At 42.1% G+C, this 19,237-nt stretch overlaps 1 protein-coding gene across 1 annotated transcript in view; it reads left to right on the top strand.

Moving 5' to 3' along the window:
• The window catches only part of T265_11509 (hypothetical protein), a gene marked incomplete at both ends in the record, with an annotated part of 44,261 nt that extends 27,658 nt beyond the window's left edge, over positions 1 to 16,603 (top strand). The window contains 9 exons of the mRNA XM_009178182.1: positions 4,327 to 4,408; positions 5,208 to 5,276; positions 8,422 to 8,554; positions 9,375 to 9,496; positions 10,393 to 10,482; positions 11,260 to 11,337; positions 12,506 to 12,631; positions 12,894 to 13,007; positions 16,502 to 16,603. Coding sequence (XP_009176446.1) covers positions 4,327 to 4,408; positions 5,208 to 5,276; positions 8,422 to 8,554; positions 9,375 to 9,496; positions 10,393 to 10,482; positions 11,260 to 11,337; positions 12,506 to 12,631; positions 12,894 to 13,007; positions 16,502 to 16,603 — 916 coding nt within the window. The remainder of the gene's footprint in view (positions 1 to 4,326; positions 4,409 to 5,207; positions 5,277 to 8,421; positions 8,555 to 9,374; positions 9,497 to 10,392; positions 10,483 to 11,259; positions 11,338 to 12,505; positions 12,632 to 12,893; positions 13,008 to 16,501) is intronic.
• Positions 16,604 to 19,237: the final 2,634 nt, after the last annotated feature.

Raw genomic sequence — 19,237 nt, 5'->3', positions numbered from 1 at the left:
ATCTATACTAGCATATACTGCTTCTAAATGTGCCGAGTAGCAGTTTAAGACCACGAGATGGCCCAATTAGTTAGGGCGCGAATTTACTGACTGGAATATCCGTGGTTCGAACCCGATCTCCGCCTCTCGACTGCCCCTGTCTAGGCTTGGGAACCTAGCAGCATCCCAGCCCTCGTGCTTCCATCGCGTAGCATGGCAGCTAGCCACCGGAATGTTTATACAAACTGACGATATTTTGTTGAGTTCCGGTGAATATTTCGTTTTGTATTTCCACCCGTCTTGTGTGTCATTCGGTCAAAGTAAGTTATTTACCCCAATGAGGACTCTAGCACCATGATAAACGTAATGTGAGGGTCCAAAGTTTTCAGATATTGAAACAATTCCTCTAGCACCATGCTAAACTTAATGTGAGGATCCAAAGTTTTCAGATATTGAAACAATTTGCTAACACGATCCCGCTTCATTACATCTACGTAAAGCCAGAAAACCCATGATGAGCAATCGAGCCCGTTTGAAGCTTTCTGCTTAAACTGCCCTATGTACTTGTTGGCAAAAATCTGAGATAGTGTTGATCCCATCACTAAACTCTGTTCTTGAATGTATATATTTGATTAATATGGTTCTTGAGGGTCACTTTTCGAGGAACTGACTTTGCCGCAGCATCCAAGTATTAGAGAAAGACTCACTGATAAGGAACACAACGAACAGGAGCATCGCGCACTCTTGAATTGAAGTGAATCCAGGATTTCGGATCAGCGTTGGTTGGACACTCAGCATCATTTGTTCTTGCTTGACTGGTTGACTGTCTCAGCCTCCGATCAAGTGGTTTGAAAGTTTCAGTAGGTTTAGGGCATTCGCGAATAAGTTTCAGGAATCCGGTCACCGGTACACCGGATTTCTTGATTGTTCATTCTATCTGAAGGTAAGTGAGTGAAGTGGGTCAGTCATAGTGAAAATAAAGAGTCTGCATGCTCTTGACCGCTTGAGCATACCCGCAGGACATTTGTCGAAGTCATCGATCTAGAATGGCCATTCCGCTATAAGCACGTAGACAACCAGAATGAGCACCGAGGGTCCGCAGAAGAGTCAGTGGATTCGTCCTGGTTGTTGACAAGTTCACGTTTTGCACGAATCCGTGAAAATCAAATTGGTATTGAAAACACATCGACTGAATTCACTTCCAGACGCCCACAATCCAAACAGGCTATCGTACTCAGGCGAGTCTTCCGAATTCTAAAGCGGATTTTCATCAATACAAAGACTAGTATTGGAACATCAATACTAATTTCAGCTTGCAAAGGCTGATCCTCCATTCCTGATCAAAACAATATAAAATGAAATCTTGCTACGAACACTCTCAGTGTGGAAAATTAAGAGCAGTGTTCACAGAGAGTGACAAAATTACAGAGAAATTTTCTACTGGTTTGAAGCAGACCATCCAATGATTTTCATGAACTTGTATATTTATGTGAACTAAAACCATAGGGAAAAGTAAATTCCTCGGTATAAAGTTTTGCGTGACCTTCGGTGTCACTCACCTAGATCAACCAGAAGTGTCAATAAATCGGCGATTTACGCAATGGGTAAATACCAAGCCTTTGAGAATCTTCCATCCTGAGTCCAACCAGTTTATGAAGTCTTATTTTGACCAAAAGCAAACACAAATTTACCGATTACACATTTCAACTGTAACCTTTTAATACTAAAATTCGTATCAATGTTGCCGCTAGACTAAATGTTTTCAGAATGCAGCCGCTACGTTAAACCAATTTGCAGGCTCAGTTGGCCTCTCACTAATGTCTTAAGCGCACAGGCTCTCAACGAAATGATCCACATTTGTCTTAAAAAAGACCAAAAATCACCAGCGTACACACTGTTGGAATAAGTTTGTGCAAATAATCGGCCATTGAACAAGCTGATCAAAATGGTTGATCATACACCGATTAGCACAAACTTTGTACCCCAGACCTATTAGATTTTTGGTGGATAGTTGTTCCACACCATCGTCATACATTTGAAAGGCAAAGTTCACCACACTTGAGACGCACAGTATAAAATTTCAGGCACATGAAGCTTCAAGTAAGTCGAAATATGATGCGTCGTTGTTCGCTCCTTCTCGCGTTCCTGTTCTGCATCGACCACGTTGCATGTTTGGACGGCGTCAGTGTCCACAATTGGTCATCCCTATTTAACAACCAGCCCTCAAGGAACTGGGTTGTCCTGGCCGCCGGTTCCAACACCTGGGAAAATTATCGACATCAAGTAGGTTACCGTTGGTTTTTTATTGGTTTGAGGCTCAAAAGTTCAACTTAATCCCGGAAGAAGGGGTTTTCAAAGTGTACGTTTGCAATAATAATCCCTAAACAGTTGTGTCCTACCTAGTTTTCTCCACAGCTGTGATATTTCACCCTAAAAGGCGGTGGGTAGAATTCACAAATAATGGACACACATGGTAATGTGGTAAAATATTGGTAGCTCGAGTGAGTTTATTGGTTGTCAATCAGATGGCTGTTGATCTGTTCGCCGAGCTTGGCAATTGGCTTGTAAACGTTTCGTCACCGTACGAAGACACATCATCATCACCCAACTGCGCACCGATGATGACTCCTCGTATGGTGACGAAACGTTTGCAAGCCAATTGCCAAGCTCGGCGAACAGATCAACAGCCATCTGATCAACAAGCAATGGGCACACTAATGAACACACTAAAGAACGTACATTTCGTGACATGCAATGTTTTCGTCAGTAGTTCCTTGTCGTAAACCGATATTTTGTTTTGAGTAGGGTCGATGCTCCGGTCCTATTATACTCCGAGGTTACTGAGTGCATAGTGTGATTCACGTTAATCTGAAACCGACATCGTCACCCATTAGTGTTTTATGTTGAGTTATGTATGGTGAAATGACGGCCTGTGAGTGGAAGGTATGTGGTTGTATAAAACACGAATTCGATGGTTTTCCAGCCACCACTAATCATCTGACCTGACACTGTAGCTTCAACATATTGGAGGAACGATCACGGGCCCCGCAGTACCGTAGCCTAGAGTGACCTGCTGTATAAACCGGGTCTCAGAAATCCCAACATAAACCACTGACGTACAAAAGCATTGGCTGTCATGGCGAAAGCACCGCAATTGCTAGGAAATGTGAGCGGATAAATCTATACTACCTGGTGAGATCAAGTATTTGGAATAGACATACAAATCTATCTTGGTCAAATTCGTCCGTCCGCTCTTCTATCACATGCGTGGGGTTATATGGGAATCCTATTGAAAATGTTACGCATAATCAATGAGTGTGTATCCATTCTTAAGATTCAGTGGGTAATAATTTATTGCCACAGAGTTCCGCCGCAATGTGACTATTTACCTAACACAGAAGCGGACGACGGTTTCAGACGTATTTTCGAAGTCAGAGGATTCCAAGATTGTACAGCTTCGGTGAGCACGTCGTTGTTCGGACACCTGACTGAATGTAGAGCTGTGGTCCACACAAGTTCTTCCAGAGTAGAAACATGCTTCCCCTTCGTGGGATAATGCATCCAAATTCTGTAGGGACAAATGAGACACCATCATGTATGGATTATCCTGCACAACCTGCTTAAGTACTTTAGCCTCCATGCCTCACTCTGCTCAATTAATCCTTAATACCCTGTCATTGTGTTCTCATTCAGGCGGACGTTTTTCACGCGTATCAATTGGTGCGCGAAAACAATGTTCCACCGGAGAATATTATTACCTTCGCATATGACGATGTCGCAAACAATCCCAAGTAAATATCGCTTACCATTTTCCCTATATGGTAGCAAATAGAGTGTAGAAAACGCGCATCGTCGTTTGGGTTTAACACGACTCATTGTCTTGCCGTATTTCTCATGTAAATAATTGTTGAATTTGAGTTGCAGACCATTATGGGGTTTCGGGTGTAGCGTCAGATGTCTTAACAAATTTCCTTGAGATGATGCCTTTTCATGGCTGTAGACGCAATAGAACCCTGATGCAAGCAGTACATTCTGATGATGATGATGGCGATGTCGATGGTGATGATGATATGTACTCGTTTGAGTACTCGTTTCCGTAGCCAGAAATGAAAAGCATTGATATCTAGATGTCGCTATAGGGCATCAGCTGGATGATGATTTGGAGCAAAGCAGCCGAAGAGGAGAAAAACCTTCTAAGAGCAATAAAAAGTAGTTCTTGCGAGGGGACTGTAACAATCGTAAGACGTTTATTGCCAAATCGTGTATTCGCCACAATCATCTTTGAGGTGCATGGTTGCCATGACACACGACGGAGGACTGACTTCCACATTTCATTTTTTATTCCAGAAATCCGTTTAAAGGCAAAGTTTTCCATGACTACAACCACGTTGATGTCTACAATGGTGTGATAATTGACTACCGAGGAAATGTGAGTCTGTGTTCTGGTGCGCAGCAATCAAGTGAATTCCTCCAACAGTTCACCGTGTAACAAAAGATGCAAGTGAAATGACACTGCGGATCAAAACACAGTACAAGCCGTAGCGCATGCCATTTAGTTTTACCATATTACAGAATGTCCACTCCATTTGAACGAGCATTATTCATAACACTGGTCATAGCTAACGGTCAGGCAGCGCATGCCCGAGTTCAACTTTCTGCTTTTGGCCTATCAATTAGGCTGGCGTTCTTGTCAAAAGAACCACCAAACGTGCACGAGGACCAACAGTGCCAGAATAGCTTTCTCCGGGAAAATATCCTGTGATATCCCGAGTGATGCACCAAACAAAACAAGCAGCATGTCCAGGACAGCACATCCAGCTAAAGCATATCATCGATAAGAGATGTTCGACCGTGGTTCAGTTTGAGTTATAACGTGTGATACTCACTGCAATTAGGTTGTATGTTGTACGTATGTTGCCTTCCTCAGATACCGAGGTAGATAAGGTATACTTGGTAGTGCTTCAGGGTAATTCATGTTCAACTCAACTACCAACCCTAGGCTTGGGGAGCAAATCCAAATGTCATCCTTGGCAAACATATCAACAACCGAAATCTTCAGTTTTCAGCAAACAGTGACCATTGCGGGAATACAATGAATGAAGTTGGGGAGCAGATCCTAGATTTCACTTATTTCTTATGGTGAAAGTGGATGGTTACTGGGAAGAGAATGAGTGCTGGGAACAGCATTGTCAGAGGAATAACCGGTCATGCATGTTAATCCGTTTTAGGATGTCACACGAGACAACTTCGTGAGAGTATTAAAAGGCGATAAGAAACTTGAAAACAACAAGAAGAAGGTGCTGAAAAGGTGAGTTGGCGCGGAAGTGGATATTGTTGATGCACTGGCTGATCACAGCCAGGATTCTCGTTTTGCATGTTACCGTCTTCGTATTTACGAAATGCGTGTTTCGTATTCTCGTAAGTAACTTGGTACATAATCACCTTCAGTAAGCCTCCCAGAAGTCAGTCAAAAGGATTTGCTCACTCCACGGGAAACACGGTTTATCCATTTCTGATTTCGGGTTATTATTTAATCATAGACAGTCGGCACTGCACAGAATTTTCAAAAATATTCAGATATGCGCAGTTGTGACTGTTCAAATGTCTCGTCGAACTTGTGGAACATGGGTCGGCCGATCTTGGTTTTCTCGGATTCAGGAATTGTTTTAACTCACGGTGTTGAACAAGGCAAATAAACACTGTTGTTTGGATGATCGAAATCCAAGTCCACTGTCGGTTAATGGCGGTCCCTTAAGTCTGTATCGCTATTCACTCATAATACCCTAAGCTTTTAGAATACCTGTCTCGCTTATGTGGGCTGGTAACGTCAAAGTTGCTTTTTCAAACTTCCTCCCACGCCTTCTTAACCCGCACCACAGGACGAAATGGGAAGCGTCGGAATACAGAGATAAGCCAGGAAACAAGGCAAATATTTATTCGCTCGCATACCATAAGTCTCTCATCCTGTCAATTTTATGCAGTTTGGCTTTGCATTTGCGACAAAATCCGTAATCACCCGCTCTTTGTGCGTGTTTGCTGATCAACCGGTGTTTCGTACATGGACCTGCGACGGATGTTGCCCTACATATTCCCAGCTCTCCTGAACCGAATTTTTCGTTTGCAATTTGACAGAAAACCTCTTGATTTAAAAGTTTTTGTGAACACTGTCTGTTGAGCCATCAAGTGGTAATAGATATGTAGCACTTTATTTGCTATCGCCTATAGTATTAGGTTTCCGCTGTTTCTCGTGGACGCTATATCCTGTTGTGGCAAGCTAGTTTCCTGCGAAACCACATTTTCAGACAGAATATTTCGTCGGGCACATTCCAAAGAGCTATTTTCGTTAATTGACATATTGTAAGTCTAATCGTTTGTATTTTGAAACTTGGCTAAAGTTGTACAAAACTTTATCTTAGGGTAGCTCGACGTTATTTTTTTCCGTCAATATTTGCACTATCTAGTTTGGTTTTCCGCTTTATGCAAGTTCGTCAGCAGATCTAACAAGTAGATGAACAGAAAGGTGGTTAAAAGCTTTTCCAATACTAAGTCCAACACATTTAGTTTCTCCTATCCCGCCGGTAAATTAGTTGGGATAGAGAAGGAAAGCAGATTGTCTATAAAATAGGTAACCAAAGGTGATAAGTTCCTCCGCACAGTAAACAAGTTTTATCAACTGGAAGAGCATTCGAGAAAACAAACTTCGAAAAATCAGGCTACAGCACAACAACAGCACAACAGAAACAACCAATCAATATGTACTACCGAATACAGACGTCGGAGTGAGAGCCAGTCGAATATGGAAAACCAGAACGAAGCACATTAGAAATCGGTAACCGATCAATTAAACTATGAGCAAAAGGTCTTCAGACAAAAACTACTTAAAGCCGCAGTCGAATTCAGGTGATGCCAGCCACAAATCAGCGAAGTTCGAATTCGACCATTTGGACCCCGACAAGTGCATGCTCCCTTCAGCCAGTCACAGCTGTATAATATCAGACAGGTATGGAGTAACTTTCAACCCAACCACTCACTCATGATTCCACTTCGGTTGGTGATGAAGCATTTGCAAGCCGATCACTACGAGCAGAGAACGGCTTAACACCATCTTGATTTACGACCAGCAAACGGAACATTTCCAGATCAGTTTTAGATAAAAACGTATGACTTCTTGGATATCCCTGTTCAAAATTAGGATCGCTCCACTTTGGTCATAAAATGTTTACTTAGTAGTGTATATATTATGAAGATATTTCATTAAGCAGATTTAATCATTCTAACAAGAGCGTGTTTTTAAAAGAGCTGAGTGTGACTGTTTCAACGGCAAGATGGGAAAACTAGCTCAAGTGGAAAACTGCTTCCAACCATCTTCGTGCATTGAAAGACATAGGAATCAACAAACAGACGTCCAGAAAATCGAATTTTCATCCCCTTATTCACGTGCCTATGCAAATAGCAGATTAGTGGAAAATAATTTAGCTACTGATTATATCCAGCAGCGTGTACAAAACAATATTCTGATCTACGTGTTAGCTATGCTTCCATTGCCGCGGGCATTTTCTTGTGTTTTCCTATGCGTTAGTGCACCAGCCAATAAGCTACTCTTCGAGATCACTTTTGCCTTTCTGCCCACTAACAGCGGTCCTAATGACAACGTGTTCATCTTCTATTCGGGCCATGGTGGGACTTCCTATATTGCCTTCCTAGAAGAGAATGTAAGTTTAGTTAATTTTGGTAACCACGGTTTTAGCACGCAGTTTTTTAATCGGAAGCTACATAGCGAAAAATTTTGAAAAGGCTTACGTAAACATTTTGGTGCAATGACATCGGTAATTCTTTATAAAAGAGAGTTTGTAGTCAAGCTGTTTTGCACATCAACCAAAAAATGGAACATAAGCAACGATGTTCGTACGTCTCTCTCACTAGTGATATCCCTAGGAAATCAAATTTGGTAGGTCCAGTCAATGTGCTTTAAATGACACCGACACATAGGTTTTGTTTTGCAGACTGCCGAGCAAACGTAGATACCGTAAGAAAAAGTAGCCGGTCGTATACGGTCACTCATGAGGCGTGGATGATGCGAAGCAGGTGTCAGCCGAATTATTCCTGACAAGACAACATACTTCTTTTCGCTTCTAGAGCGACCGCACGAATCTTTATTAGTATGGAGTTTTGTGGTTATTTACGAGAAACCAGTCTGTGATGGAAACCGATGAAGCAATGTACAACTGCTCCATTCTTATTGGGAATCATCAGTGGTGCGCTTGGTAGTTGCAGCCTATAACCGTTCGGCCACAAGCGACCAACCAACAGCCCTATTTTTCTGCACTAAGTACGGATATAACGCCACTCATTCTTCTATCAAGGGATTCACATCAATGGTGACTGACTCATCGAGTGCCTCGTTTCGAGCTCACGAGAATGTTTCTTCTTGTCTTGCGACAGCTGTATGGGATGGAGTTGAACGATACCCTCGCCTACATGCATTCGAATAAAAAGTTCAACAAATTGGTGCTGTACGTGGATGCTTGCTACTCTGGCTCTATGTTTCGCGATATTCTTCCTTCAAATATGGGAAGTAAGTAGCGTAAATTTCTGGCTGATTCTTGCATGGATCCTGTAAAATTGAATTCGGAATTGCAATCATATATGTGGTTTAAAAGCAGCATTAACCAATAAAACAGAACGAATTTCCAAGCTTGTTTATGCTTGGTCACTTGGCGATCTTTGTATGGAAGTAGCTCCTGAGTCTACGCAAGATATGTTTGGCCGGTGATAGCACAAAATCTAGCCTTCACCGGATGATGTCGCTTTTGCTACAAAACAAGTTTAATCTGGGTGGAGCAAATCATTGTGTCACCGGTACAACCCCTGTGATATTTTGGTGTTGTTTTGCAGCAACCACCAATGCCAAGTGGATAACTTCATTATAAATTTCAAATGGATGGTGGGTCTTTTATAAAATGTACACTTCAACCCATCAAACAACAAAACTAATGATTGTGGCGTGGCTACCTTTCACCGTTCTCGTCAATGGATTTTTCCAGAGAGTTTATACATTCACGTACTGATTTGATTTTGACGGGTTTACCCAACCGAACCCAGATAAATTTCTCGTTCATTAGAATGTCTGGCAAGTTTTGCCCAGCCTGGGTTCAAGCCTTGATTGAGTTTTAGGGAAATTCAACGACTGTCTACCTGATTCGCCGCAAGAAGCACGAAAAGCATTATGTTCTGTCAATGAAATGTCAGCGACCGTGTGAGTAGTGTGTTAGGTCTGTGTCAGCTTCATTATTTCTGTTAGACACAGGATCCGTTCGTTGATATTTCACCTCGCTATTTCACACATCTTTGATATTGACCTACAGTGTCTGTTGTCTGAACCCCTCAACCTGCAGTCTACGCGACAACATCAGCCAAGGAAGATGAAGGTTCCCATGCTATTTTTTGTATGGACGAGGAAATCGATGTTTGTCTAGCGAACGAATACTCGTTTCACTGGATTGTAGATTCGGAATTCGTAAGTTTTAACAGAACTGTTGCCGATGAGCCTGTCAGTTATAGATGAGTAATCCGGTGGTATTCAGCAGCCAGTGGTAGTCCACTTGATTCTCAAAACCATTTTTCATTTTGTTTTCATGCATGAAGAGGATTTATGGCAATTCAGGCATTACGGCCGTCCGGTGGCCCCAAAATAATCAAACCATTGTTTGTATGTCCGAAATTTCTCACTATCCTCCCAAACAGGTTTGCCTCGGACCTTGCAGAGTGAAATGAAAGAGACCAGCAAAAGTCGATGTGCTATCAGTGTAATTCGCGCTCTACGACGTATATCGCCCGATTCTCACCGTGACTGTCCTTGAATCGATGTTATTGGAGTTGTTGTTATAATTGTCAGTTCAGATCGCCTGAGTAATTGTCTGGAGCCTTCGTCTCAATATATCTGTCGAAATGAATCAATATTCTAATTGTGTTCAGGCTGTTCGTTTCTATCCAGATTGTCTGACTAGGTATCGGATGTGTGGACATTTCGGGTGTTTGCTGTAAGCTAGCCCTAGGTTTTCCTTCCTGTTACATTATTGTTTCTTTTTCCACCACGAATAATTTATACTGCGTGTATGGCAGTAAAACATCAGTATTTTCCTCTAATGTTGCTCTCGAGAATGATGGTGATGATGATGATGATAAAGATGATGACGGGGATCAAAAGATGTGTTGTATCTGCATGTGTGGTGTCCAGGAGCAGCGCTGAGGTGACGAATTTATCAGCAGTATATGTCCTTGCATACCGCGGGTGTCTTAATTCCAGTGATATTTTCAATGTTTTGCCTACAGCGGATTCGTCGTACAATTGCGTAAGCTGATCTGCCTGCTCCACATAGCTCCTATATATTTTTATCTCTCACTCGCACGCAGAAAGACCTAAAAACGCATACGCTAGAGGAACAATACGTGGGAGTAAAGAGGACTACAATGTTTAGCCACGTGATGAAATACGGTGAAATGGTGAGTCACAAAATGCCACGGAGAGATACATTTGGGTCACTTGTGAAAAGTCTAATTGTTATGTAACTGAGTGTATTTATGGAGATGGAAGTTTTATTTTGTTACCTGTGAAAGGTGACGGTCAATGTTAAAATTACTTGATAAGGAACTTCAGGTTCCGTAGACGAAGTTCAGCAAAATTGCCAGTCCAGGCATCTATATATCCAAGCATAGCCAGTGTCGCTTTTCGGATAACCAAGCAATGGCATGAGGTACATTATTATTCATACGTTTCTGTGCTACGGTACAAAAAAAGTTAAATTTTTATGAGTTGTTTACAAGTAACTCAGATGAATAATAGATCAACACGAGGACTGAAGTTTCCGTATGAAATTTCCTCGTGGATCCTGTCAATAAGTGGCCACGTAATATGGTTCTCCGTGATTGAACGATAAGTGACGCTGTGTGCTGACGAAAGTGAAATCCAATCACGCTGCTGATCAGTACTGACTCGTGACTAACCGGATGGTTACCGGTTAGTAATTGAGTGACTTGGATCTGAACGAGCAAACGTAGGTGATAATATTAGGGATTTGGTGGACATCAATGACTGATGAGTCTGAAGTTTGTGGGACGGTTTCGGAACCGATCTTCATTGATCAACATGATCTTTCAACACTAGCACGTATTAAAGTGTGAAACGACGGTCGCACGATGTACCGCTTCATCATTGTAAGGAACAAAACGCTATCTTGGTTGACAATGCATTGAAAAGTGTCTGCTTATTGTTCCTTTCAGACGATGGGAAGTCTCCCAGTTGGAAAGTTCCAAGGTCATTATGACCTACTGATACACCGGAATGATGGGGCGATAGCAGTACGTCTTATGCGCAATATTCGATAGCTTGAATTGTCCATTGGAACAGTTATTACTTACGCCACTGGATCTTAAAGGAACCAAGTGACCATTTCTCATTCCAAAGACAGTTTAAGATGTTGTCACTTAAGTGGACGAAACACGTCACGTGCCAGTCAACATAGACGGAGACTGACAATTGAGAGCTGACTCAATGATCTCAATTAAAATATCTTCGGATTGAAACAAGAGATACCCGATAGGGCATTATATATGGTTTCCTACAAATCTCTAGATCGACAGGTAGATAGATAGATAGATAGATAGTTAGATAGATGGATAGATAGATAGATAGATAGATAGATAGATAGATAGATAGATAGATAGATAGATAGATAGATAGATAGATAGATAGATAGATAGATAGATAGATAGATAGATAGATAGATAGATAGATAGATAGATAGATAGATAGATAGATAGATAGATAGATAGATAGATAGATAGATAGATAGATAGATAGATAGATAGATAGATAGATAGATAGATAGATAGATAGATAGATAGATAGATAGATAGATAGATAGATAGATAGATAGATAGATAGATAGATTGATAGTCACGCATTTGAATGAATAGCGGTCAGTCTGCATGACCACAACGGAGCGAGCGAATCGTAGATGTAACACATGGAGCGTCTGATGATTGCGCATGGTCAGGTCAGTGATAATTGGGCTGATGTTGAAAACCTATCAGTCCGACAGACAAGTGTTTAACCGGTTGAAATTATTCGTGGATTTCATGTTACACCCCCCGACGGAACCGAGGTGTTTACAACTGACCATGAAAAGAGCACAAAAATGGTCACCTGCTAAACTCAATATGCTTTATAATTCTGCAACGCTGTCGTTGTTTCATCAGCGAGTTTGGTTGGATGTGTTCACGGCATAAAAATACACACGTTTCGGATTTTCAGCGAAATACATGGAACCTTTAGTGATGTTCTACTTACTCCAAACCGATGCACAGGAAAATGAATTTCGCCAGCAATTTGCGTTACCCTGTTAACTGAGTGATTTTGTGTAGTTTCTTCTTAATAGCGAGTAGTCTATGAAAATAATTCTTCCGATCAGCATTGATAAAGCTTCTGTTAACAATAAGTGTTGTTCAATTGTTTTCTTGGTTCCAGCCAAATGCTGTAGATAGAAAGCCCTCCTGCCAGGCGCATTTGTTATCAAGGTATCGACGCTTGATGCAGGCCGCAACCGAGGAAGAACACGAAACTGCTTGGCGAAAGCTGCACCGTGCACTTCAGGTTCGTATTTTCCTTTTCTTATCCAGCTGATCTAAACAGAGGAATTTAATGCACGATAAAAGACCGGTTTATGTATGAGTCTATTTTTGTGGTGTGGAATAGGAATTGAGTATGCATTGGAGCAGGTAAACGTCATCGGTCCAATATTTTATCGGCGCCTTCTAGAATCCACACAAAAATCCAGCGAGAGTCGTACAGATGTGCAAGAAATCTATAATAGTCTCTCTACTAACTCGTACAATTATTGTCTCACTTTTTTCAGCTTGGCCACATCGTCAAGAATACGTTTCGTGACTTCGTCGAGGATGTGACAACCCACCATAAGCCGTCGCTGAAGGGCTTGTCCAAGAGGGATGAGCTCATGTGTTTCAAGGCAGTATTCGATCAATTTCGGACGCACTGCTTCACAATTCAGCAGGCAAGTTGACTTCGTGATGCACGGAAAAAAGGATGTGCAAAAATGTACAAACATTACCAGCTAATGTTTTCACCCACGACGTCACGTAAGGTGAGCCTCGGTCTAAAAATTGCTCTTAGTTAAACGTCCAGCAAACGAAACTGCGGGGCAAATTTGGTGCTAACAGTTCAGTTCAGTTCAGCTCAGTTCAGTTCAGTTTAGTTCATTTCAGTTTAGTTCAATTCCGTTGAATTTTACTTTAGTTCAGCTGAATTTAGTTCAGTTTGAACACATTGAGATTTGAGTTCCAACCAGCATAACACAACAACCACAAAAATGTGATAGATTGCTGTTGGAAGTGACACAGGACAGTCGTGAAGAAGGGTTTCTCTGTTTGTGCAGGGTCCCTGTGTTCAACACTGCCAAGGAATATACTGAAATATGATCTGGCCAACAAATCTAGCTGGAGTGGTTAGGTTTGTTTCTCAAAAAAGCACAATATCAAGTAACATTTCCCGAGCAAGTCGACGTACAACCGGCAGAATGCCGGAACAAAAGGTGCTGTAAATCTGTACAAAAACAAGCCCAAGATGATACCCATGACTAATGTAGTCGGATACGTTCATACATATACCGCTGTCTTACTATGAGTGTGTATCGTGGTTTCAATGTTTTAACAACCACCTTCAAAAATCTGTGGACTCAAATTCTGGTTATTCTGTATAGGATGGTAAACATCCCGCTTTTTGATCAACGAGAGCAGCCCATTTTTACAAAACTCGTTCGATTCTACCTGCAAGTATTTCGCTTGAAGAGCCACGGATTCCCAGCATTTGCACCTTGTGACTCGCTAGGGTTCGACCCTCTGGGCCAGTGGCGCTGTGCTCTTCTACAGTGCTTTCTTAGAGAAGAAATTCTGCAAGTAATTTCACTATTTAGAATTGATCAAGGACAAACCCTTAAAAAAACTTTGTCAGTGTCACACCTGCCTGAAAAGAATGCCATTGTTGATTCCAAGAATCGTCCATTATTTTTGGAATCGACAAAACCAATCTGTACAGAGTAAGTCCAGTTAAAAGTGCCGGCCTCCTACTGGTTCGTCTGTTTTCATACAATTTGATCTAATGACAGCGTTTTGTGTGAGAATTTATTATTGTACGTATATCGGTATATCCAGACGAACTAGAAATTCAAAATCAATCGCAGCGTAACAACCAGCACGTATGTATTCGGATTGGCGAAAATATACAGCATATGGAATAATTGAACAAGAGAATAATGAACAAAGCAATAAGTAGAGTATCAGTCATGTTCATCACATCCGCCACACCTTGAATGAGCGTGTGGATGTTTATAGTCCAGTGGTGGTATTGACCGCAATCTTTCGGATCTTCTTGGAATGGAAACTTCAGACTCTTCAAAGGTTGTGTGTTCTTCAGATACGTTATTTTCAGATACCATAAGATCATCTATAAAGGACTCATTGGTATATGAAACAGCAGGAGTGCCGCTAACAGACTGACGTCAGGTATTCACCTCAACCCGGTCAATGTGTCTCCGATGACAAGAGCGAACTTCCAAATCGAGAATTGTGACCATTCGTTTGCCAATTGATGAGAGTATTATTCCTGTGGCAGGCCGTAATTCATTACCCTTGAAAAATGTAACAACAGCCGTTTAGGCAGAGTCAGGACTTGTACGCAACGAACGAAATTTGCATAGAAGTGCGAGACCTTTCTCAGTAACAGAATGAACGGCGTTTCTGTATTGCATGAGAAAATTATCAATCCCATGGTCCAATTCCACAAAAGTAGTAGGATAGTGTGAAATAATGTCAGACTTAAGTGTTCGAACAAACTTTTCAGCAAGTCCATTCGACTGGGGATGTTGCGTGAACAGATGCCGACAGCAAGACCCTCCAAACATTCCCCCAGGATGTTTGCAGTGAAGTGTGTGCCGTTGCCAGTGACCAAAACAGTTGGTACACATTCACGGCTGAACACTTTCCCCAATGCATGCCGGGTGAATTCCGCACTTACAGACTTAGTCAAAAAAACTTTCAGGCATAAGTGAATGTGCGTCAATAACGACCAAAGTATAGTATTTGCCGAGAAAAGGACCACAGTAGTCGGCGTGAACTCGCTGGAGTGTTTGACGAACAGGTTCGTGTAAGCCAAACGGAACGATTCGCCTCCTGGGTGTTTGCCTGCCACCTGTAGGCTTAGGAAACTTGAGAATCAGTTGTTTGATTTCATTCTCATTCACAGAAGTCGGTAAGCTGATACTGGTTTGCAGTGAGCGTAGAATTTTAAATCCGTTATTTGACGATCCCGACGTTGAAATCAAAAAAATACAATCGATAGGGGAACTTTTGGGTAATCTCACAGGGATCGTGCAACTGCCAACTAGAGGTAAGGAGTGTTCAGTGATACCACGAATGTTAACATCTGTAGGCACTATCACGGCACTGGGGTAGAATGCAGTTAGATCTGATTGTGGAACAATGGACCCAACCCTACCAGTATCAACAATAAAGCCATGATTTTGACTAGAAGCGGATATCAACCTTTTTGAAAAAATTGTGACGAAGTTTGGGATGAAACAGATAGATAAACAGTAGAAATATCTTCAGATAATGCATTCACGTCAGTATTTGGGTGAGAAGTTAAGCGACACACTTTCTTTTCATGAATAACTGGAATAAGTTCGTCCACAAGACTAACATTTCCCAAATATTTGTGCCATCGGATTATGGTTTTGATCGAGGAAGTGACGTGTTGATGGATTCGGGGCACGAGAATGTATTCATCATCAGGTAGGCGCACTTCATGAGATGCAATCAGCCTTGTGTTCTAGATGTTCATTCAGTGGAAGCGAAACATCATTGGCGGATCACTCGTGTCCCATTTCAAAACCAAATTCGTTTAAAAGCAGGAGCATTCGACAAAATCTGTCGGGTTCAAGTTGACTGCGACTACTCGATGAGCCTCAAGACGGGCGAAACCGTTCATAGTTTTACTACGTATTTTGTTTCGTAGAGTTAACACAGCTCAGTCATCTGCTACGTAGCTGGAAATTTTCGCGTATTCTTTGCTAGCATCGTGCGAGTTGATATCAAAACGTTTCGAGCTGTCCAGAATTCCGATATATCGATACTTACTAACCCCTTTCACAAATACCAGTTTCAATCGTGGACCCAATATCCACTTGATATTCATGGTGCCCCATTGACAATCTTCCCCACTGTTTAGCATAATGACCAGGTTCTTACGAGAATACTGGAGGCTATTGGTGGACGTTAGGAGGAATCTTGTGTGAACACACCTTCCTGTTCGTTTGAGTGCACTCTCAGTCATTAGTACAAACCTAAGCTCAAATTGTAGGATCCTAAGTCTTTCATTTAGTGGTGAATCTTTCGCTTCCTTGATTAGACTGACTTTCTCACTGACATCTTGCTATCTATCTGTCTTCAGGTCCACGAGGTAGCCTTGCATTCACCTCAGTTAATGGAGCTGTGCAAAGCCGGATACGAGGCTGAAACTCTCATCGACTATGTCCGTAACATCTGTTCCTAACGCACACGCCCTTTGTTGCCTGCTTTTGCCAAAATAAGATGAATTGCAGCTGTTCCGTATCGTGTTTTGCCATGGTCGCGAAACATGAGTTGTGTTTTTTCCATCAAGCTAGCCGTCCAAAGTTCGTTCGGTAAAAACCAAAAGCTTTCAGTTGAAACCGTCGGGATTCTCAGGTTTTGTGGACTCATGAAGACGCCTCCACATATATGACTTACCAGACGCACTTGTGGACTCATCAAGACGCCTCCACATATATGACTTACCAGTGCATATTAAGTGCACAGGACGATCAAAATTAGGCCAGTCGGCCGACACAGGTAGAACAGTTTTGTGTCGTCTGTCGACTCAATCACACTGCTCAAATTTCAGTGTTTCTCGTGATCACTATAGCCTTGATAGAGACGCATTATCAAACTTGGTTTCATCGATTTGGATATGTTCTCATACAGCGCTTTGAAACTTCAACGTACATTAGATAAGGTCGTTGGGAATAACTTATTTTGTCTGACAATCAGACTGGTGACGACTCTCCTGGAATTGTCTGTTTTGGGCAGTTGCTCTCTTAACACATTCATCAACTGGCTGATGTTCATGCACGAGCGACTCCAAGGAAGATGTATCTAGTCCAGAATCATTATCCAGGTACTCCAAAGTAGAAATGGGTGATACACCGGATGCGCGGTACCGCACAGAACTCAGCACAACGGACAGACCGATTACCAACGGAGGAAGGATACCTGCTTAGGAACTGACCAATAAAACGCCAGGCGACAAAACAGGCCAGTTGGGCAATCGGTTGTTACACAACAAAATCTGCACAACTATTCTCGAAATGACCTGCTACCCATAGGGATGCTGAAAAACATTCAGCAACTCACTGCAGGCCTCACATTTTAGGTTTCATTTGATAGGCGTACACTCCTCTATTCATTTGAAGCAGGGTTGATAGAAAATCGCAGACGAATAAATCAAAGACGGATCAAGCCACCGTGTATATGCTGCGTGGCAGTTGATTCACAGGTTCCACGGATATCTATCTTGGTACTAACGTACAAAATCATTCCGAACTGGACGGTACTTCTGTGGTTGACAAGAGCTGTTAACATATAGACTCCGACGGAAGTGTTTATGTAAAATGTGGACTACAGAAAACAAAATCCTCAGCTACACCTCGTCTTTGGATAAATTTCAGATGAGAAGAAAATGAATGTCACTGTTATTGTTTTTCCACTCTTGTGCCTGGTGCCATAAAGCATACACAACACCCGTATTCCAGACCGCCGAGTGCGTGCTAGCGGAAAAGTTACAACGGGTCCGCGCTTTTCAAAGAGCACTTTCTGGCAATAATACAGGTAATCTGATGGGCGTACTTCCGTAAGATGCCTGAAAACCTGCTACCCATAAGGATGCTGAAAAACATTCAGCAAATCACTGCAGGCCTCACATTTTAGGTTTCATTTGATAGGCGTACACTCCCCTATTCATTTGAAGCAGGGTTGATAGAAAATCGCAGACGAATAAATCAAAGACGGATCAAGCCACCGTGTATATGCTGCGTGGCAGTTGATTCACAGGTTCCACGGATATCTATCTTGGTACTAACGTACAAAATCATTCCGAACTGGACGGTACTTCTGTGGTTGACAAGAGCTGTTAACATATAGACTCCGACGGAAGTGTTTATGTAAAATGTGGACTACAGAAAACAAAATCCTCAGCTACACCTCGTCTTTGGATAAATTTCAGATGAGAAGAAAATGAATGTCACTGTTATTGTTTTTCCACTCTTGTGCCTGGTGCCATAAAGCATACACAACACCCTTATTCCAGACCGCCGAGTGCGTGCTAGCGGAAAAGTTACAACGGGTCCGCGCTTTTCAAAGAGCACTTTCTGGCAATAATACAGGTAGTCTGATGGGCGTACTTCCGTGAGATGCCTGAAAGCTGATCACATCTGGTCGTGCTTCTGTGGCGCGCATTAACTCTCGTCGGTTTTTGCCAAATTGATTAAATTATTGACTGACCCTGATGCTTGCGGGCTTTTCTATGCAGATTTTTTTTGAGTTTTAGGATCTGAGTGGGTTCCGATCATCCTAGGGTTACTTTCACGTATCGAACCTCTATGATAGATAAAAGAGTCTGATTCGCACAGTAACTACGTCTTCACGGATTACTCAACACGACTCAAAGTAATCCTTCTTATATACTGGTCTAGGTTAACTGGATTGTAAGCTAAACTAAGTTTGAGAATTATGTTCAATGACGAAATGACGAGGTGGTTCATTCATCTCGGTGCGCGAATTACTCGTGGTATTATTTGTGTCCCTGAGATAAATCACCTATACGTGGCCGCTCCCGAGGATATCCAGAACACCGTATGCAGGAGCATGATATTTGACCCATCCGAAATTCCCGGGACAAGCTTAATATGAATTGGCATTTTGTTTCCATGGGCTGCAGGTTAACTAACATAAAAGATGGCTTTTGCCTCCCACAATAGGAGATATAAGGTTGAGCAAAGCGCATGAAACATAACATATCGTGTCTTGCCCGGACTGGCCGTGTTACGAAAACGAAAGAAGCGATTAATGCACTCCGGTCTAGTCCCCCTCTCAAGATTTTAGATTTACAACA

This window comes from Opisthorchis viverrini (assembly GCF_000715545.1).
Source record: "Opisthorchis viverrini unplaced genomic scaffold opera_v5_517, whole genome shotgun sequence".
Taxonomy (NCBI): Eukaryota; Metazoa; Platyhelminthes; class Trematoda; order Opisthorchiida; family Opisthorchiidae; genus Opisthorchis; species Opisthorchis viverrini.
Note: the sequence above shows the minus strand (reverse complement) of the source record. Positions and strands in the feature narration are given on the sequence as shown.